Source organism: Grus americana, chromosome 16 (genome assembly GCF_028858705.1).
Source record: "Grus americana isolate bGruAme1 chromosome 16, bGruAme1.mat, whole genome shotgun sequence".
Classification (NCBI taxonomy): Eukaryota; Metazoa; Chordata; class Aves; order Gruiformes; family Gruidae; genus Grus; species Grus americana.
Genome location: NC_072867.1, coordinates 13,240,722 through 13,255,988, shown reverse-complemented (window position 1 = coordinate 13,255,988; position 15,267 = coordinate 13,240,722). Strand labels below are relative to the sequence as shown.

Here is a 15,267-nt window from a genome sequence, read left to right as displayed (position 1 = left end):
GTCATTTACCCTTGAGAAACTCTGACACAGATGTATATGCTGAAATTCAGCACACTTAATGGTGCAACTCCCTTTTCTGACAGGTTTTATGTTGATCTTTCTTGAGTAACCAGGCCAACAAAAGACCAGTTGGGAAGTATAAGTTAGACAACGTTATCAGCTCCTTCTGGGTAGTGAAACCCAACCAGGATGTTAGCAGAGTGAAGTAAGAATCCCCAGGAGATAGAAAATTGCGTTATTGCCTTCAGAGCACATCTGATTCATCGTTAATTGACAGGAGCCTGAGTTAGATAAGATAGGAACACGATGGCAATATAAAAACAGGCCCAGGGGTTTGTAGTGTAGATTCTGTACTGAGAGATGATGTGAGCAGGGGCAGAAGATATTTGCTAAATTGCCCAACAATAACTTCAAGGCACGGGGGATGCCAACACCCTCCCCAGAGCTTCTCACTGTGCTTTGGAAGGTGTAGGCGGCCCATGACCATGTCTGCACATGGTCAGTTAGGATCTCTGCCCCAAAAATTACAGGGCAGAGCTCTGCTTTTCCTGGCCCTTCCTGGGGAGTTTCTGCAGAGCCAGAGGTGCAGCTGGTAGCTCTTCCAGTCACTGCAATAACGTGAGGTATCTCTTTCCGATGTTATACCCTGTGTCCTTGGTGTTTAAACCTCGTGGCTGAGCCTAAGCCTGGTTGCTGAGTCGTTGAGTAGACATTTATAATATAGACATCTTTGCTATGGCCTTTTTCCCAGTTTTAGTCTGGCCAAAACACTTATTTTCACATTTAGCAGAATGGCCTAGACCTTTTAGCATTTGTTTTTATTTGGCCCTGAAAGGGTTGGGCTCAGATCCAGGAAGGTACTTAGAACTGTACTTGATTGGAGTAGGATATAGATTCTTTATATATTTATAAATGGTGCTTTCATTCTCTTTTAAGGTGGCCTTGAAATTGCTGACATGTTAGTACCTGTGTATATTTTGAAGGCTCTATCTCATACTCTTCCAAAATGGGTCGGTAACTGGTGACAGGTTTTTTTGAGGTTCTTAGGAGGTTTCTGGTTACCTACCCTCAGTGTCACGCTGCACCTAGACTCCCAGCCCAGAGGAAAGTGACCACTTCTGGGGCATTTCTAGCATGTAAGGAACCCTGCGGTGCAAAAACATGACAGTAATGTAATTAACTGTTGTTTCCCGTGCCAGTCACAATTCTTCGATTTGTTCCCAGTTGGCATGGCCTTCTCTGGGTCCCCTGGTTCTGTTTCTGGTCTGATGGGTCTTGTTTCTGTGAATTTGGAGATGTTCTTATTTCTCAACATGAGTTTCCATCGTGCGATCCCCTTCAAAATCACTTCTGCAAAGTGCTCTTTATTACTTTCCATCCATTCTTTACAGAGGCTCGGAGGCCCATTTTAGCAGCTGCCTTTGGAAGCCTGTGCTCAGGGTTGTCCTTCATATGAGGTCAGGATAATTTGGGAAACTTCCCTGGTATTTAATTGATTTCCTGACCCATCTCGATGAGCCTATTTCAGGTACGTTCATCTCTCCAAATCCACGGCTCTTATGAAATTACACAGTATTTCACCCTTCTCATTTAAATAAATGAAATCGCGTCTGCTCAAAGAATACATTGCATCATGCCATGAAATATTGATCTCAACCACATTGAACTTTCTAATTAGGACAACTGTGAGGTTTCTAGAAAGATCCTCTGATGAAGGTCTTACTGTAAAGAAGAAGCATGAGTATACTTCTCTGTTTCCTGATCTGAACTAGAAACTGTGTAAGATGTCTTACTCAGATATAGGGATTTAACAACAATCTGAACAGAATTTAGAATAAATTGGGGTCTTCTAGATGTCAAAGTTGTAGCAGATCATAGGGTTGTCTCTTTTTAAATCATTTTTATGCTGAAAAAAATGGCATAGCCCTAAAGAAAGCCAACTGGTGTAACCATGGACCAGTCCTTAACCTCACTGACCCTTACTTTTCTGTCTTTACATCACCTCACAGCCTCAACTTGTAATAGCTGATCGCTTTATGACCTCTTGTCATTTTAGGCCTTTTCTCTTCATGTTCTGCTGCTAGCTCTGTGATTCTTTTATTGCAGTGTGGCACTGCTTCTTTTCTTCCCTTTTCCTTTTCCTTTTCCTTTTCCTTTTCCTTTTCCTTTTCCTTTTCCTTTTCCTTCACTTTCTGCAAATGCTTTTGATTTTGATTCTGGTTACTTGTACTCCTGACACCATGTAGAGGTTGCAGAGATCATGGGTGTCAAATGAGCCAGAAGTTTCTTATTCTTATACAGACTCATTAACCAGTTGGTGGCCACTCTGAAATAGGGTTTTTTTTAAACTTTCCAAAACCTTTAGATTTCCTAATCCAGGTGTTGGATCAATGGATCATGGTCAGGCCTCAGCATACTGCACAGATTGCTGCGAGGTATTATTACAAAACTTTTATCTCATAGATCCATGTGTTTCATCACTCTTTTTAAATTCACAGACTGACTGCAGATTAGTTACCTCATAGACCACAAACAAGGTAGTGGCATCATCGCTATTATTACTGTTAATCAGTTCTGAAGCATCTTTTGAAAGCCTCTAATCTAATCTGAAGCAGCAAACATGATTTAATTTTTAATCTATTATTACTATTAGTAGGTATAAAGTAAGGCTTAAAAAGATTTTAAAATGGTCAATTCCAGTTAATCTTATTCAGGCTAATTTCTTCCAGCTATCCTAATCTAGTCTCCAAATTATTTTGCAGCCCTCTTAATGCCCATTTTCTCATTAAAGGCTTGTTTAATTCTCCTTCTTTTTCTTCCCATTTTTCCAAAGTCACTTTTGAAAGAAGAAAAAACCTGGTTTGGATAAAGCAAAACTGGAATGAGGGCAAGGAACATGGAGGCATAGCCCACCCAAAGTAAGGATGCAATAGTAAAACTGCTGTTAATAAATGAGAAGCTCTGTCAGGCTTTCCTAAAAGCCCAAGTTTTATCACCAAATTCCCAGTGTGTCCCTTCCTCCTTGAACAGTAAGTCTGCCAGGCCATTTTAAACTATGCCTTTTTCAGCCCAGTGAGAGGATTTTTGGGTCCTTTCTTAGGTGACTCGGCTGCACGTTTTCTTTTGAGATGCACGAGTTGCTCTGAGTGGAGGAAAGCTGCTACTTCGCTTCTGCTTTTTTATCTTAAAACGGATAATCTCAGCACCGCCGGCACCACGCCGAGCTCGCCTCAGCGCTGAGGGGCACCATGGAGGGACCCCACCCCCTCCCCCCGATTGGGCACACCTCTTTCTGGTCCGGCCTCTCATTGGTCGAGAGAGAAGACGGCTTGAGAAACCTCTGCTGCGATTGGTTCTTCTTTGGTGTCAGCTCTTCTGCCGTCAACCCAGCCGTGAGGAGAGCGGGCTCTGGGCTGATGTGGGGCCAGGCGCGTGACAGCCAATCGGGAGCGCCGGCGTCGTGACCGCCGTGCGCCGCGCGGGATCCGTCCGCAGCGTGGGGCAGGCCGGTCCCACAGCGCCTGAGGGGCGGTGGCTGGCGGCGGGTTGCTGCTGACCTCCGGAGCGAGACGGCGGGAAGCGTCGGAGTTGTGACTCCGTCGGGGCGCGGATGGGGGGGTTAGCAGACTCAAAATGGGGCCGGATGACACGAAAATGAGGTAAAAATGGGAAATTAAAGATTTGCTTTCTGTGGTCGCTGGGAGCGCGTCAGTGCCGGCCATGACAGGTTCACCAGGTATTTGTGTCAGGTGTAATTCTCGGAGAACTGAAGAAAACCTGACCAGAAGCTCAGCTTTTCACCTGGGAGCAGGACAGGCTATGCATCAAATGGGGGTAGATCAACGTGGAGGGCCGGGGCTGCTGCGGAACGTGTCTGGAGGCGCGGGAGATCCCTACCAGAGCATGGGAGGTAACACCCCGACAGCTGCACTGCAACACTTGGTGTCCCGAGCCAGTATATATATCCACATTGGTTAGCACTCTGTTATCGTAACAAATGTCTTCACAACCCGAAGGGCAAGAAAATAAAAGTTCTCTTTTCCGTGGATGGAGTTTCTAGGCAGTTTGTTTTCTCCACCGCAGGCTGTGGCTCCCAAGCCCAGGCGGAACACCCGTGGCGCCCTGCCTGCCTCCCTTATCTCGGGGCCCTTGGCAGCGTGTCCCTGCCGCGGATTTCACGCCTCCGCTGACCTCTCTGAGCGCCGCTGCCAAAGCTTAAAAGCAGATAACATGTCCCAATTCCACCCCCTGCCTCTCCAAGTCCTCTAGGCTCTGGGGAGAGTTATTTAAGAATACACTATATGTAAGGCCTTTCTTGAGGCAAATAAAAACTGCAGGATTGTTCAAATCATGTTGCCATGGCCTGCAAATTTAATAAAGTAGTTGTATTTTGGTAGCACAAAAATCTAAATGAGATTTATAGCAAGTATACTACTATCTACTACATGTATTTAACTTACACTGTATGCCTGTACAATTTACCATCAAATTTGTATTTTTCGAGGCTTCTGTGAATTAGAAGGGAAATCATGACCTTGAAAATAACAGCTACATAAGCAGCATGTATACACAGTGACTTATACATCGTTAAGTACTTCGTTACCACCACTTCTTGGCCAAAATCGGCTGTTGCGACACAGCGATGGTCAATAAGAGACAGACCCCACATTTTGAAAGACGAGAAGCAATCGATTTTAATCCAAGGTGCAAGATACGTAGGCAGAGAGCGTTACAACAGTGTAACTGGGATGGTGCCGCTATGGAGAAAGGCGTTTCTTGCCTCATTATTGGGTCAAAGCCATGTGTCAGCGGGGACTTCTTCAGACCTCTCTGAGGTAATAAAAAAATAAAGCAGCGGTAATTTTGCAGAGATCTGTTGAAAAGCGTGACGTGATGGTTCCTCCCCGGGGTGGACAGTGCGTCCGATGACCTTTAGAGGTGGCAGGGCCCCAAGCGGCGGGTCGCGGGTGCCCTCGGTGCCCCGGCCGGGCCCTGACCGGCCTCCGCGGGCAGGAGATGGCCCCGACGCCGCAGGCGCCCCACGACACCTGCCGCCGCGGGAGCACGGGCGGGATCTGCCGTTTAATCCTGTTACAACCCGGTGGTTAAATAAAATCTCGCAGCGGGGTTTCTGTCAGGGTGGAGAGCGCTGGGTCGGGGCTTGCCCCCGGGGGAGCGATCACTTGGCGGAAGGGGCGCGGGGGGTCGCTGCCAGCGGCGGTCAGAGCCCCGTCAGGGAGAAGCCGGTCCCGGCTCGGCCGTGCCCTGGCCGGGCGCCAGCCGCGCCCGCCCCTCATTCATTCCGCACCGATCGCGCCTTCCCCCGCAATCCCGGGGCAGCCGGCACGGGTGACCCCCAGGGTTCTGCAAGCGGGGGGAAACGCGGGGCGGTGGCGGAGCTGGGCCGCGCTGCCCCCCTCTAGCCGCCCGGCGGTGCTCACCGCCCCCTCGGCGGGCAGGGGCGGGGCGCAACGCCCCGCACTCTTTTCTCTCCGGCGGAAGGTTACGGAGTGAGTCGACGGGGTAGGGCTCGGCGGTCCTTAAAGGGCTGCGCCGGGAGGAGGGGCCCCGCAGTCAGGGCTGAGGGTCGGTAGGAGCTGGTTATAGTGTCAGTGCCCCGCGGGAGAGAGGGACGGACGCACGCTCGCCACCGCTGCCATGTCCCGGGAGCCCGAGATCATGGAGTCGCAGGTGATGTGGGAGCCTGATACGAAGCGCAACACCCACATGGACCGGTTCCGCGCCGCCGTGGCCAGCAGCTGTGGGCTCCGCCTGGGTGAGCGCCGGGCGGGGGCGGGCGGGGAGGCCCTCGGGCTCTGCTCAGGCGCTGCTCGGGGCCGGCGGGGCTCTGCTTCCCCGGGGCTGGCCTTATTCCGGGCCCGCGGCAGGGCTGTGGGCTGTCTGTCTGCCCCAGAGAAGGGAGCAAGGTGCCCGCGGGGTGCTCTGACATCCCCCGGGGTTTGAGGGCATGGAGTGGTCCAGGCTGTGAGCGTGATGCTCTGCCTCCTGCAGAGGCCTCCGGTGCAGCATCTTGCTTAGTGTGAAGGTATATGCTGCTGGGAAATGCAAACAGCCTTATCTGTTCCTGGTGCTGCTGCTGGATGTCAGCCCAGGCAGTGTCGGTGTTGGTACCTGCTGTGTGCTCCTGTGTGCAGCTGAGGTCCTGCTTGCAGGGATTTCCTGGGGCAAGCAGCAATGCTGAGTGACTTAGTGTTTTAAGGGGATGTGGGAAGGAGGGATCACTGCTATCATGGCTGTGAGGTTAGTGTAAGCCTTAATGTGGTGCTCTAATAACATGTGTGTGAGATTTGAGTTAAGGTCATGCTCATCTTTGTTTATGAAGCATATATTTTTGTAATATTAAGTATGCTGGGAAGTGAAAGGAGATGTATAAGTTGGTTCAGTGGTGGAAGCTGAGTTTTTTTGCTGTGTGTCTGCTTAAGCTCTTGAACTTCAAGCTCTGCTTCATGCTCATTCAGAAATACCTATATGGCTGTGAGTAGGTGTGCAATCCTTTGACTCAGAAACAACCTCTTAACTTTGAGTTGAGCCCTGCTGTGAGTAGGAGGTTGGACCTCCAGAGGTGTCTTTCAACCCAGACTGTTCTGTTTTTCTGGTGACTATGGGTGGTATCTCCAGGGTTTCAGGAGTCAGCAGTACTGGCTCTGTGGGCTCATTCACATTGTGAACCAGGTGGACTTCAGTGCATGTGGGAGTCAAACCCTCCAGTTCTGACTGGCTTGTTTTATGCTGTCTGTTTTCTCCAGGTATTTGGAGACCAGGTTTCCTGTAGTCATCTGTCTGGAGCATGGAGGGAGTAGTTTTGGCAAGTGCCCAGACAAGTTTGTCAATCTAATATAAAGGCATCTGGTATAAGCAGAGACATTCTAGAGTAGTAGCAATGTGTCTAATGCTTCTAGTGGTTCATGTCTAGAAAACAGTTGTACATCTTGATTGGGAATTTAGTATGTGGACAAGCCAGATCATTAGTTTGACTTGTTGGGAATTTCACATTTGAACACAAATGTGTAGTGTCTAATTCTCTTCCTACATAGAAAGCAAGTTACTACAGGATTTTAGTTAACTCATGAATAGAAATGTCATGTAACTGGTACTCACATGGTCAAGATCAAATGCAGTTTCAGATGGGCTGCCCATGTTTATAGATGTAACAACTAGAACTTATTTCACCCCATTTTGAAGCAGCTATGTCCAGTTAAAAGTTGATTCCTGTGCATATATAGAAGCCTTTGTCAACTTCCATTAGACTTGAACTGATGTTCATTGGTCTGTGTGCTATTCAACAACCAAGAATGTATTCTTTATGTAATGTTAAGATGCGGACTGACTGAGGAGGGCTAAAGGCAATATAACCCTTTAAACAGCAGGGCTCTGTCCAACCCTGAAAATGTAGCAACAAGATGCAATGTTTAATTGTTGAACAACAAGTCTGTGCCCTGAAGGACTTGCATGCTAAAGCTCATTTGGGGACAAACTCTGTAGATAAGACAGAACAAACTCTTCATATTGTAAGAGACCACATTAGTGGTGACTTTTAGCATTTACCAAATGATTTGGAACATGTGCTACAATTGGTTTTTTGAAGGAAGAGATGGAAGCTTGAACTTTCCTTTGGTAAAGTCTTATCCCCACACCAGCTGATGAGTAGTGTACAGCATAGTGAAGAATAACTTGCGTGGAGTAACTAAAGAAAAAAGTATGTAGGAGGCTGAGGTTGAGGCAATATGTAGGCAAAAGTTGAGTTATGGAGAAGAGTCTTTGCCTTTGCTTCTACTGTGCCAGTAGTACCTAGAGAGTAATATTGCATTGAAAAGATTGAGTGGAATAAGATGTGGAAGGGACAGGCTGGGTGGGGAAACAGCTGTAGTAATCAAGTGTGAGTAACAGTATAGAGATGGTTTTGAATGTTTTTTCTTTTATAAAGCTAGAAGATGTCCTCCTTGTAGGAAGAGGATGCAGAGATTACTTCTGAAGCAATTGGCTGGGTAACAGGATGACAAACAAAAGATAATTGGAGAAGATGACTTCAAGTGTTTAGCTGAGAGCATCAAATAGGAAACACGATTGGCAGAGCAGGAAACTGTTACTACTGTCACTGATGGCAGATATTCGTGTTTAACTTGGCTGTTGGCACAGCTTCAAGCAGCAGGGACATGACTTAGGAATGTCACTTTCAAGCTGGTGATGAGAAATCTGCTTCAGTTATTCATCTCTCAAACTGTTTTACACACTGAATTTCAGTATTTAGTTTGGATTGTGGTTTTTGGTATGCATTCCTCATGTTCCTTCATCTGTCTCACAATCATGTAAGCCTTAAACTGCTCACTTCCATGTTTTCAATGCCAGGTCATGGTTTTAATATCTAGTTAGTAATCACTTCATGCTGTTCAGACCCCTAGTTTATTGAGGAATAATGCATGCTTTCTTTAACAGTGCTGTTGATACTGCAGTTAGATCATGAGTGCATCTAATCTCCATGTTACCATGCTATCAGAGGTCTTTGGTCCTGGACTAGAACTGTATTGCAAATGTCTGTCAGAAAGACTTGTTTATTTTTGCTGTCTGAAAACATCATGTTGATGATAAATAGGGAGTGGAAGTGTCAGCAAGCAGGACTCTGTCCTGCTGTCTAATCTTCACTTTCACTGATGGAGGGGTAGATGTTGCACAGAGTTATTAAAGGTCCCCATCTCTGTGGTGGCAAAGGACTTGTAACAGGTGAAATGATGCCATCCATTCAGGTGTTCAAGTAGACTAGTTCTGTTGATGCCATAGTCACCTGCCTTGAACAGAGAAGTGATCTATTCTGTTTTATCTTACTAGTTGTTTTAACCACAAATTTTCTTTATCAGGGATATCCCTAATTGTAGTTTGTCTAAATTCCTGTGATTCTCTACATAACGCTAACAGATAACTATTTCTTCTAGCCAACTACAATGACTTATACCAGTGGTCAGTGGAATCCTACTCAGACTTCTGGGCGGAATTCTGGAAGTACAGTAACATTGTGTGTTCTCGCCTCTATGATGAGGTAAGTCAGTATTTATCTTAAACGGTCAAGTGCAACACAAAGAGGAGGTAAACCAGTTTTACAGTCAATCTTTTGAACTGTTCCTGGAACCTATACAAGTGATACGAAGGATCCATCAAGTGTGTAGTTCTGAATTTCCTTGTGTGGTGGATAGTGGTGTTCTGTTGCTGGTACACTTTAGGGCAGTGAAATCCTCAAGTTCTATTGTCCTAAACAATTCTCCTCTAGTGTCTTTGTGGTCATGGGCTCTTGCATACCTTGGTGGTCCTGGCTGCTTGTGAGGAGTCTACCAGTATACTGCCTTCAGCTTTAGGATTATGCTGGTAGAATATCATCTTGATTTCTGTAAATGCTGGCATGCAGTTAAGTTCATGTTTATGCTCCCTGAGTCAGCTTACTAGATAAGCACACCTGTTCTATTCCAGTTTTGTAGAACTGGTTATGGAAGTCTCTGCAATCAGATGTAGGCTTAAAATATCTCTGAGGGAACGGTAGTGGTTGAATGCAATCACAGGTGGAGTACAAGACCATGCCACAGTGTTGGTTTGAGATAAAGGTGACTTTGAAGCTCTTGCAAGTGGAGGGCAAAGCTGGAGCCTTTGTACAGTCCTGGTGTAGGATATCAACACATCCTGTGGCTTTCCATCTGTGGAAGATGAACTAATTACTTCAAAAGCTTGATGCAGTGGAACCTTCCTGGGACTTAGAGGACTGCGCTTGTATCTTAATCCCTGGAGGCCATCTGTTCCAAGAACACCCAGAGTACTGGCAGCTCTGCAGAGGGAACTGGTAAGTTTCTTTTGCCTATTCCTGTCTGACAAATATCATGATATGACAGATCAAGTGGTTCTTCCTGCCATGAAACTGCATGCTCAGGTGTCTTAATATGACCTATCCTTAAGAAGAGGTAAATTTAGCAGGAATGTAAGAACTAGCCTGCTTTTTGAAGTATGTAATCTGAAAACTGTAAACACTTAGTCTTTTTTTTTCTATAGATAGTAGTTCAAAATCTGACCAGGTTGTATTTGGATACTGTATTTTAGCTATATATTCTGTACTGCTAGCAAGGCTGTTCTAAATTTCCATATGAATGCAAACTGTCCTGAGCAGGTAGTTGAGCTATTTTGCACCTGTATATCTGTACTGAGCAAGCTGGGCAGTAACACTTCTTGTTCTCTTGCCTGACAGGACTGGTACTCCTGGAAGTCTGTTCCTCTGGACACCATTGATGGCTGATAAACTGGAAGGGATACTGAAGCAGGCAATGGTGGCCTAAAAATGGATGTTTCCTGAGGATGAGAAGCAGGAAGATGGGGATGTCTAGGAAGGCTTTAACTAGACTGCTTGTGAGCTTTTAAGCCCCTGCATGCCTAGTCTACAACAGTCTTGCTGTCATGTGAGATCTTAAAACAGGAGAGGTAGTCAGCTGATAAGACAAGTACTGCAGAAGAGACTTGACTCACTCTTTATGGATACTGCTGTTTGCCTCTAGCTTTCCCTCAGTGTCAGCTTCAAGGCTTGACTCCAGCTTTGCTGAGCCTCAAAGCTGACTTGCTGTTAGTCCTTACCATTGGTCCATTTCTGTTGTATGTCAGGAGGAAAGGCTGGTCACAGTACCTGAGCTGTTCTGTGATAGCTAAAGAGCTGAAAAGTTTGATTTGAACTGTCTTATGACTTGATCCCTGCTGCTTGTTGGAAGTAAGCATTATGCCTTGATTAAAATTTTTGTGAACCACAGTTGACTCCTTTGTTCCCAGCCAGTGAAATGGTTTCTACTTTCACAGGTCATTCTAAGAAACAATAAAATCTTGTGTATATAAAATACAGGCAGCCAGTGTTTTCCTTAAACTTAGAAAAGGTTTCAAGTATTTGATGTAGACATGCTCATGTCACTCTATGTAGCAATTGATATGCATGTCACTTCTGAAAAGAATAAAGGTACTTGCAGTCTACAAAGTTATACTGGTGTGGCAGTGTTGGTGTTATGTCCAGTTACAAGTAGCTGTTGATTTTAAATGAGGAATGTAGCCTAAACTTATTTCTCTTCTTGCTACAAGAAGCACCTGACAGCTGTTGTTGCTGCTTTGAGCATTCAGATAGTATCTGCTTTTCATGAGGCATGCTATTTTGTGCTTGAGGTCATTATAGAATATCACATGTGCTGCAGTAAGGCAAGGATTATCTGCCTCATAGTAATAGTGAGATTTGTTCTCAAAGGTATAGTCTGTGCTTAGGGTAAGCAGAATCTCTGGGGCATGGTTATAGCACAACTAGCAAACCACTTTGAGGAGAGGAAATGCAGTAGAGATGTGGACAGAGGATATTGCTAATGTGCTGCTTATTTGTAGCTACTGAGGCTTGGGAAGTGGTCACTGAGCTGCTGTGAAGAGAAATTGTAGAGCAGGAGCTGGTGGCATGGGAGTACAGCTGGTACTTTGGCATGTCCATCTAACCACACAAATTGGCCTTGTATGCCTTAGTGCTGCTGCAAGTAGGAGTAAAGCATTACTCATTTAATGAGGATTGTAGACTCTACTTCTTTCCCTTTCCTGTAGACTTGCTGAGCATTTGTTGGGGCTGCATGAAGTGAAAGGTTTGTGGCAAAGCTCTGCATTTTTATAAACTTGCTAGAACTGGGATCTTCCACTAAACTAGCAGACCTTGAGTTTCTGTTGCTTGCTGAGAATTTGCCTCTAAGGGAGGGATCAGGTTGTTCCCATAACAAAGGACCACTGCCAAAGAGATTTGGCTTAACTAGGAGTCATAGGTGTTAACTGATTAGAAAATAATTGAGCATCAAGTATGTGAATCCAGCACTTTATGCTAGTGGAGTTCTTTAAAGGGGTGTTAAGCTTCAGGAAAATGCTACAAACATCTTGCTCATTCTTCAAGCTAAGGAGTGAGTCCAGAGGAGGGCCATGAAGCTGAGCAGAGGGATGGAGCACCTCTCCTATGAGGACAGGCTGAGAGAGTTGGGATTGTTCAGCCTGGAGAAAAGGCGGCTCCAGGGAGATCTAATTGTGGTTTACCAGTTTCTGAAGGGAGCCTACAGGAAAGATGGTGAGGGACTGTTTATGAGGGAGTGGAGTGACAGGACAAGGGGTAATGGGCTCAAGCTGAAGGAGGGTCAATTTACATTAGATATTAGAAAGAAATTCTTTCCTGTTAGAGTGGTGAGGCACTGGAACAGGTTGCCCAGAGAGGTTGTGGATGCCCCATCCCTGGAAGTGTTTCAGACCAGGTTGGATGGGGCTTTGGGCAACGTGGTCTAGTGGAGGGTGTCCCTGCCTGCAGCAGGGGGGTTGGAGCTAGATGATCTTTGAGGTCCCTTCCAACCCCAACCATTCTATGATTCTATGAAGTCAGTAATGAGTCAGTTTTAAGAGTGGCTCCTAATTACTGCAGTAATATATGTTGGTTTAAAAATATTTCTGCAGCCTGAGTTGATAAACTGTAAATGTTGTAACTCAGTTCTAGTTAATTATGAGCACACAAATCTACTTGAGTTCCTGTTTTTAGAATATTCATTTTAAATAAAGTAATACAGTAGAACACTTCCCTCTGAGCTTTAATTCCTCTTATGAAAAATAATTTTAAGACTGCCTCCAGAAATATATACACTGCACATCTTAAAGCACAAAAATATTGGGTTTTCTGGAATGGGAGGTATTTTGAGTTCTATCCAGCTTTTAGAAGAGCCTTTTACTTGGTCAGAAAGAATGCTCTTTCTGTAATCTACATGTAGCCTGTGAGAGAGAACCTGAGGGTATAAACTGAAGCTTTTAAAAACACAACTATAAAATAGTTTCAATTTCAAGATTACAAAATACATGTGCTGCTGGGCAGTTGAATCTCTAAACAGTAGAGCATTTTGGAAGGGATTTCTATACCTTTGTGGCTAATGCTAGGGTCTATTTACCTATTGCTGTTATTAAAGGTAGAGTCTTAACTGTGACTTATCAAGGGGTAACAATATTTTGAGGTTTAAATAGTTCAATGTTTCAGTTAAACATATTTTTGTGACTTCTTTTCAATGCATTTTCCAATTCTTTGCATGTTTTAGTCCTAAATGAGAAATTACTTAATATGGGCTTATTAGGTGGTTAGACCCTCTTGTTAGAAAACAGTAAATCAAGGATGGCAGGAATGTGCACTCTCACAGTTTATAATATTTCTTAGTTGTAGAGGCTAGTAGCAGTACTTCTGCGCTGTGGAGTACTTAAATGTTTACTGTAACTTAATCATAAAAAGTGAAGAATTGGAATAAAAAGCTTGAACTTTTTTGTTACATTTGACTATACGGGTTACTTGTCTAGTGGTAATTTGAATTGCCATTGTCTGAGTTCCTGATGTTGGTCTCTGTACCTTGTGACTCATGCTGGGGAAGAATGGGTACTCACACCTTCCTCTGCTTTGATTTTTCTAAGACAGAGGCTGGAGCGTGTGGCCCAAGAGCTACAATATGCTATAGCTCAGTCTCTGTTCGGGATGTTCCCAGAGGCAAAACCGCAGTGCACGCTGTGGTGTGCGCGCATCTTGTGGTCTGGATGTAACCACAGAGGTTTGCTTCCCTGGTGTATTTAAGGCTGGTGCAAAGGTAGAACTGTCAGCAAAGATCTCTTTCTAGTTTTGTTGTAATGATGCCTTTGCTTGTGACAGTTGACAAATAATTAATCTTTCCAGGCCTGTAATTACAGGATCTAGTGCCTGTTTGCCATCTGTAAGCTGAGAGGAATGATTCTTGCCTAATAGACTATATGAAGAGCTTGGAATTAATTAGCTGATTTCTGTACAATGCTCTGAAAAAGGAATTATATTACAGTTTTCTGGGAATGTATTATATTTTTTTCAGGTGATTGATACATCCAAGAGCATTGCAGATGTCCCAGAATGGTTTAAAGGTAGCCGTCTGAACTATGCGGAAAATCTTCTGAAGCACAAGGACAATGACAAGATTGCACTGTATGCAGCAAGTAAGAAAGAATTAATGGCTTTTATAATTCACAGGACTAGGCCTTATAAAACAGCTCTGCTTTTTATGAAACCTTGAAATGATCTGGCTTGGGTGAGGAAAAAAGAGGAAGTCAAGTCAGTAACTGCAGAATCTATGATACGGCTCTGCAAAAAGCAGCAAAACGTGCTCTGGGCATACCGACAGTTCTGAAATGTTCTTGGCAAACTAAATGAAGTTTTCTTAGAATGTGCTTAACTGCATTAAGGTAGTGGTGATCATGCTGTGTTTACCATCACTCAATATTTGAGCTATTACTTCACGTTTGTCATAAACACTTGCCTAGTGCTTACCTTCAGGAAATATTTTGGCACTGTTGCTTGATAAAATTGTCCTTCCCACCCTCTTCCTATACCTTTTATCTTAGGAGTAATAAGAACTACATGGGATGTAGGTAGGAATTAATTCTGTGTTTGACAGTGCAGAAAGGAAGGACGGTTACATGCATGGAAGACTTGAAATTTCACTCTTCTGGAACACTAAAGCTGTGTCTTAATTTTTTTGTTACACTGGAGAAGATTTAAGTCTAGTAAAATCTGCATATACTCATAATGAGGAGGTAATGTTAAGATAATAAAGTGCCTTCCCTATATCTGCTGACTTTGGTAACTTTAAAAAAAATGATTCTAATCTCTGTTAGATGGGATTAGCTTCTGTGCAGGTGTATGAGTGCTTTGTTACGGAGTTGTCTTCTGAGATTCCCTTTTGCTGGACCTAATCCTTATCGTAAGACTGACCAAGTGGTGATGCTTCTTAATAGCTTATTAATAAACAATGCAATCTTACAGCTCAATAGCAGAAAAAATTATGCAGGACTATGAATTGATTGTGTAGGTGTTTAAAGTCTTAATTTCTGATTTCTGATGAATGGAGATCAGGTTTTGAATTACATATGTATTACTGTTGTTCTGATAGCTGTTTAAAAACAATGTGAGACAACAGAATTGTCTAAGCTTACTGTGAAGAAGAAATATGTATCAGTTGCATTTTACTGCTTAGAGGTATTGAAAGAAACCTCTCTGATCATATATATATGTAATCAATTGCCAGTTCAGAGAGAATGGGAAAATCTGTGACCCAGTTTTGGGGTAGTAAGAATTGATCTGGTGAAGTCTGATAGAAATGAGGCTTGTAACAGAAAGCTGGCTTCAAAGTGATGAACACATCACTTTCAAATTTTGAGATCTTTAGAAAAGCTTCTTAT

The 15,267-nt window shown here is 44.3% G+C and overlaps 1 protein-coding gene and 1 long non-coding RNA gene across 2 annotated transcripts in view; both read left to right on the top strand.

The window, feature by feature from the left end:
- The first annotated feature begins 3,521 nt into the window (after positions 1-3,521).
- On the top strand, positions 3,522-4,048 carry LOC129213830 (uncharacterized). Its single transcript, XR_008579547.1, has 2 exons — positions 3,522-3,659; positions 3,750-4,048. It is a non-coding gene; the product is annotated as an uncharacterized LOC129213830 (long non-coding RNA).
- Positions 4,049-5,424: 1,376 nt separating this feature from the next.
- AACS (acetoacetyl-CoA synthetase) overlaps positions 5,425-15,267 on the top strand; it is a 42,735-nt gene continuing 32,892 nt past the window's right edge. Inside the window, exons 1-3 of the mRNA XM_054844575.1 lie at positions 5,425-5,776; positions 8,949-9,052; positions 13,905-14,025. Of these exons, the coding sequence (XP_054700550.1) occupies positions 5,659-5,776; positions 8,949-9,052; positions 13,905-14,025 (343 nt within the window). The 5' untranslated portion in view covers positions 5,425-5,658. The remainder of the gene's footprint in view (positions 5,777-8,948; positions 9,053-13,904; positions 14,026-15,267) is intronic.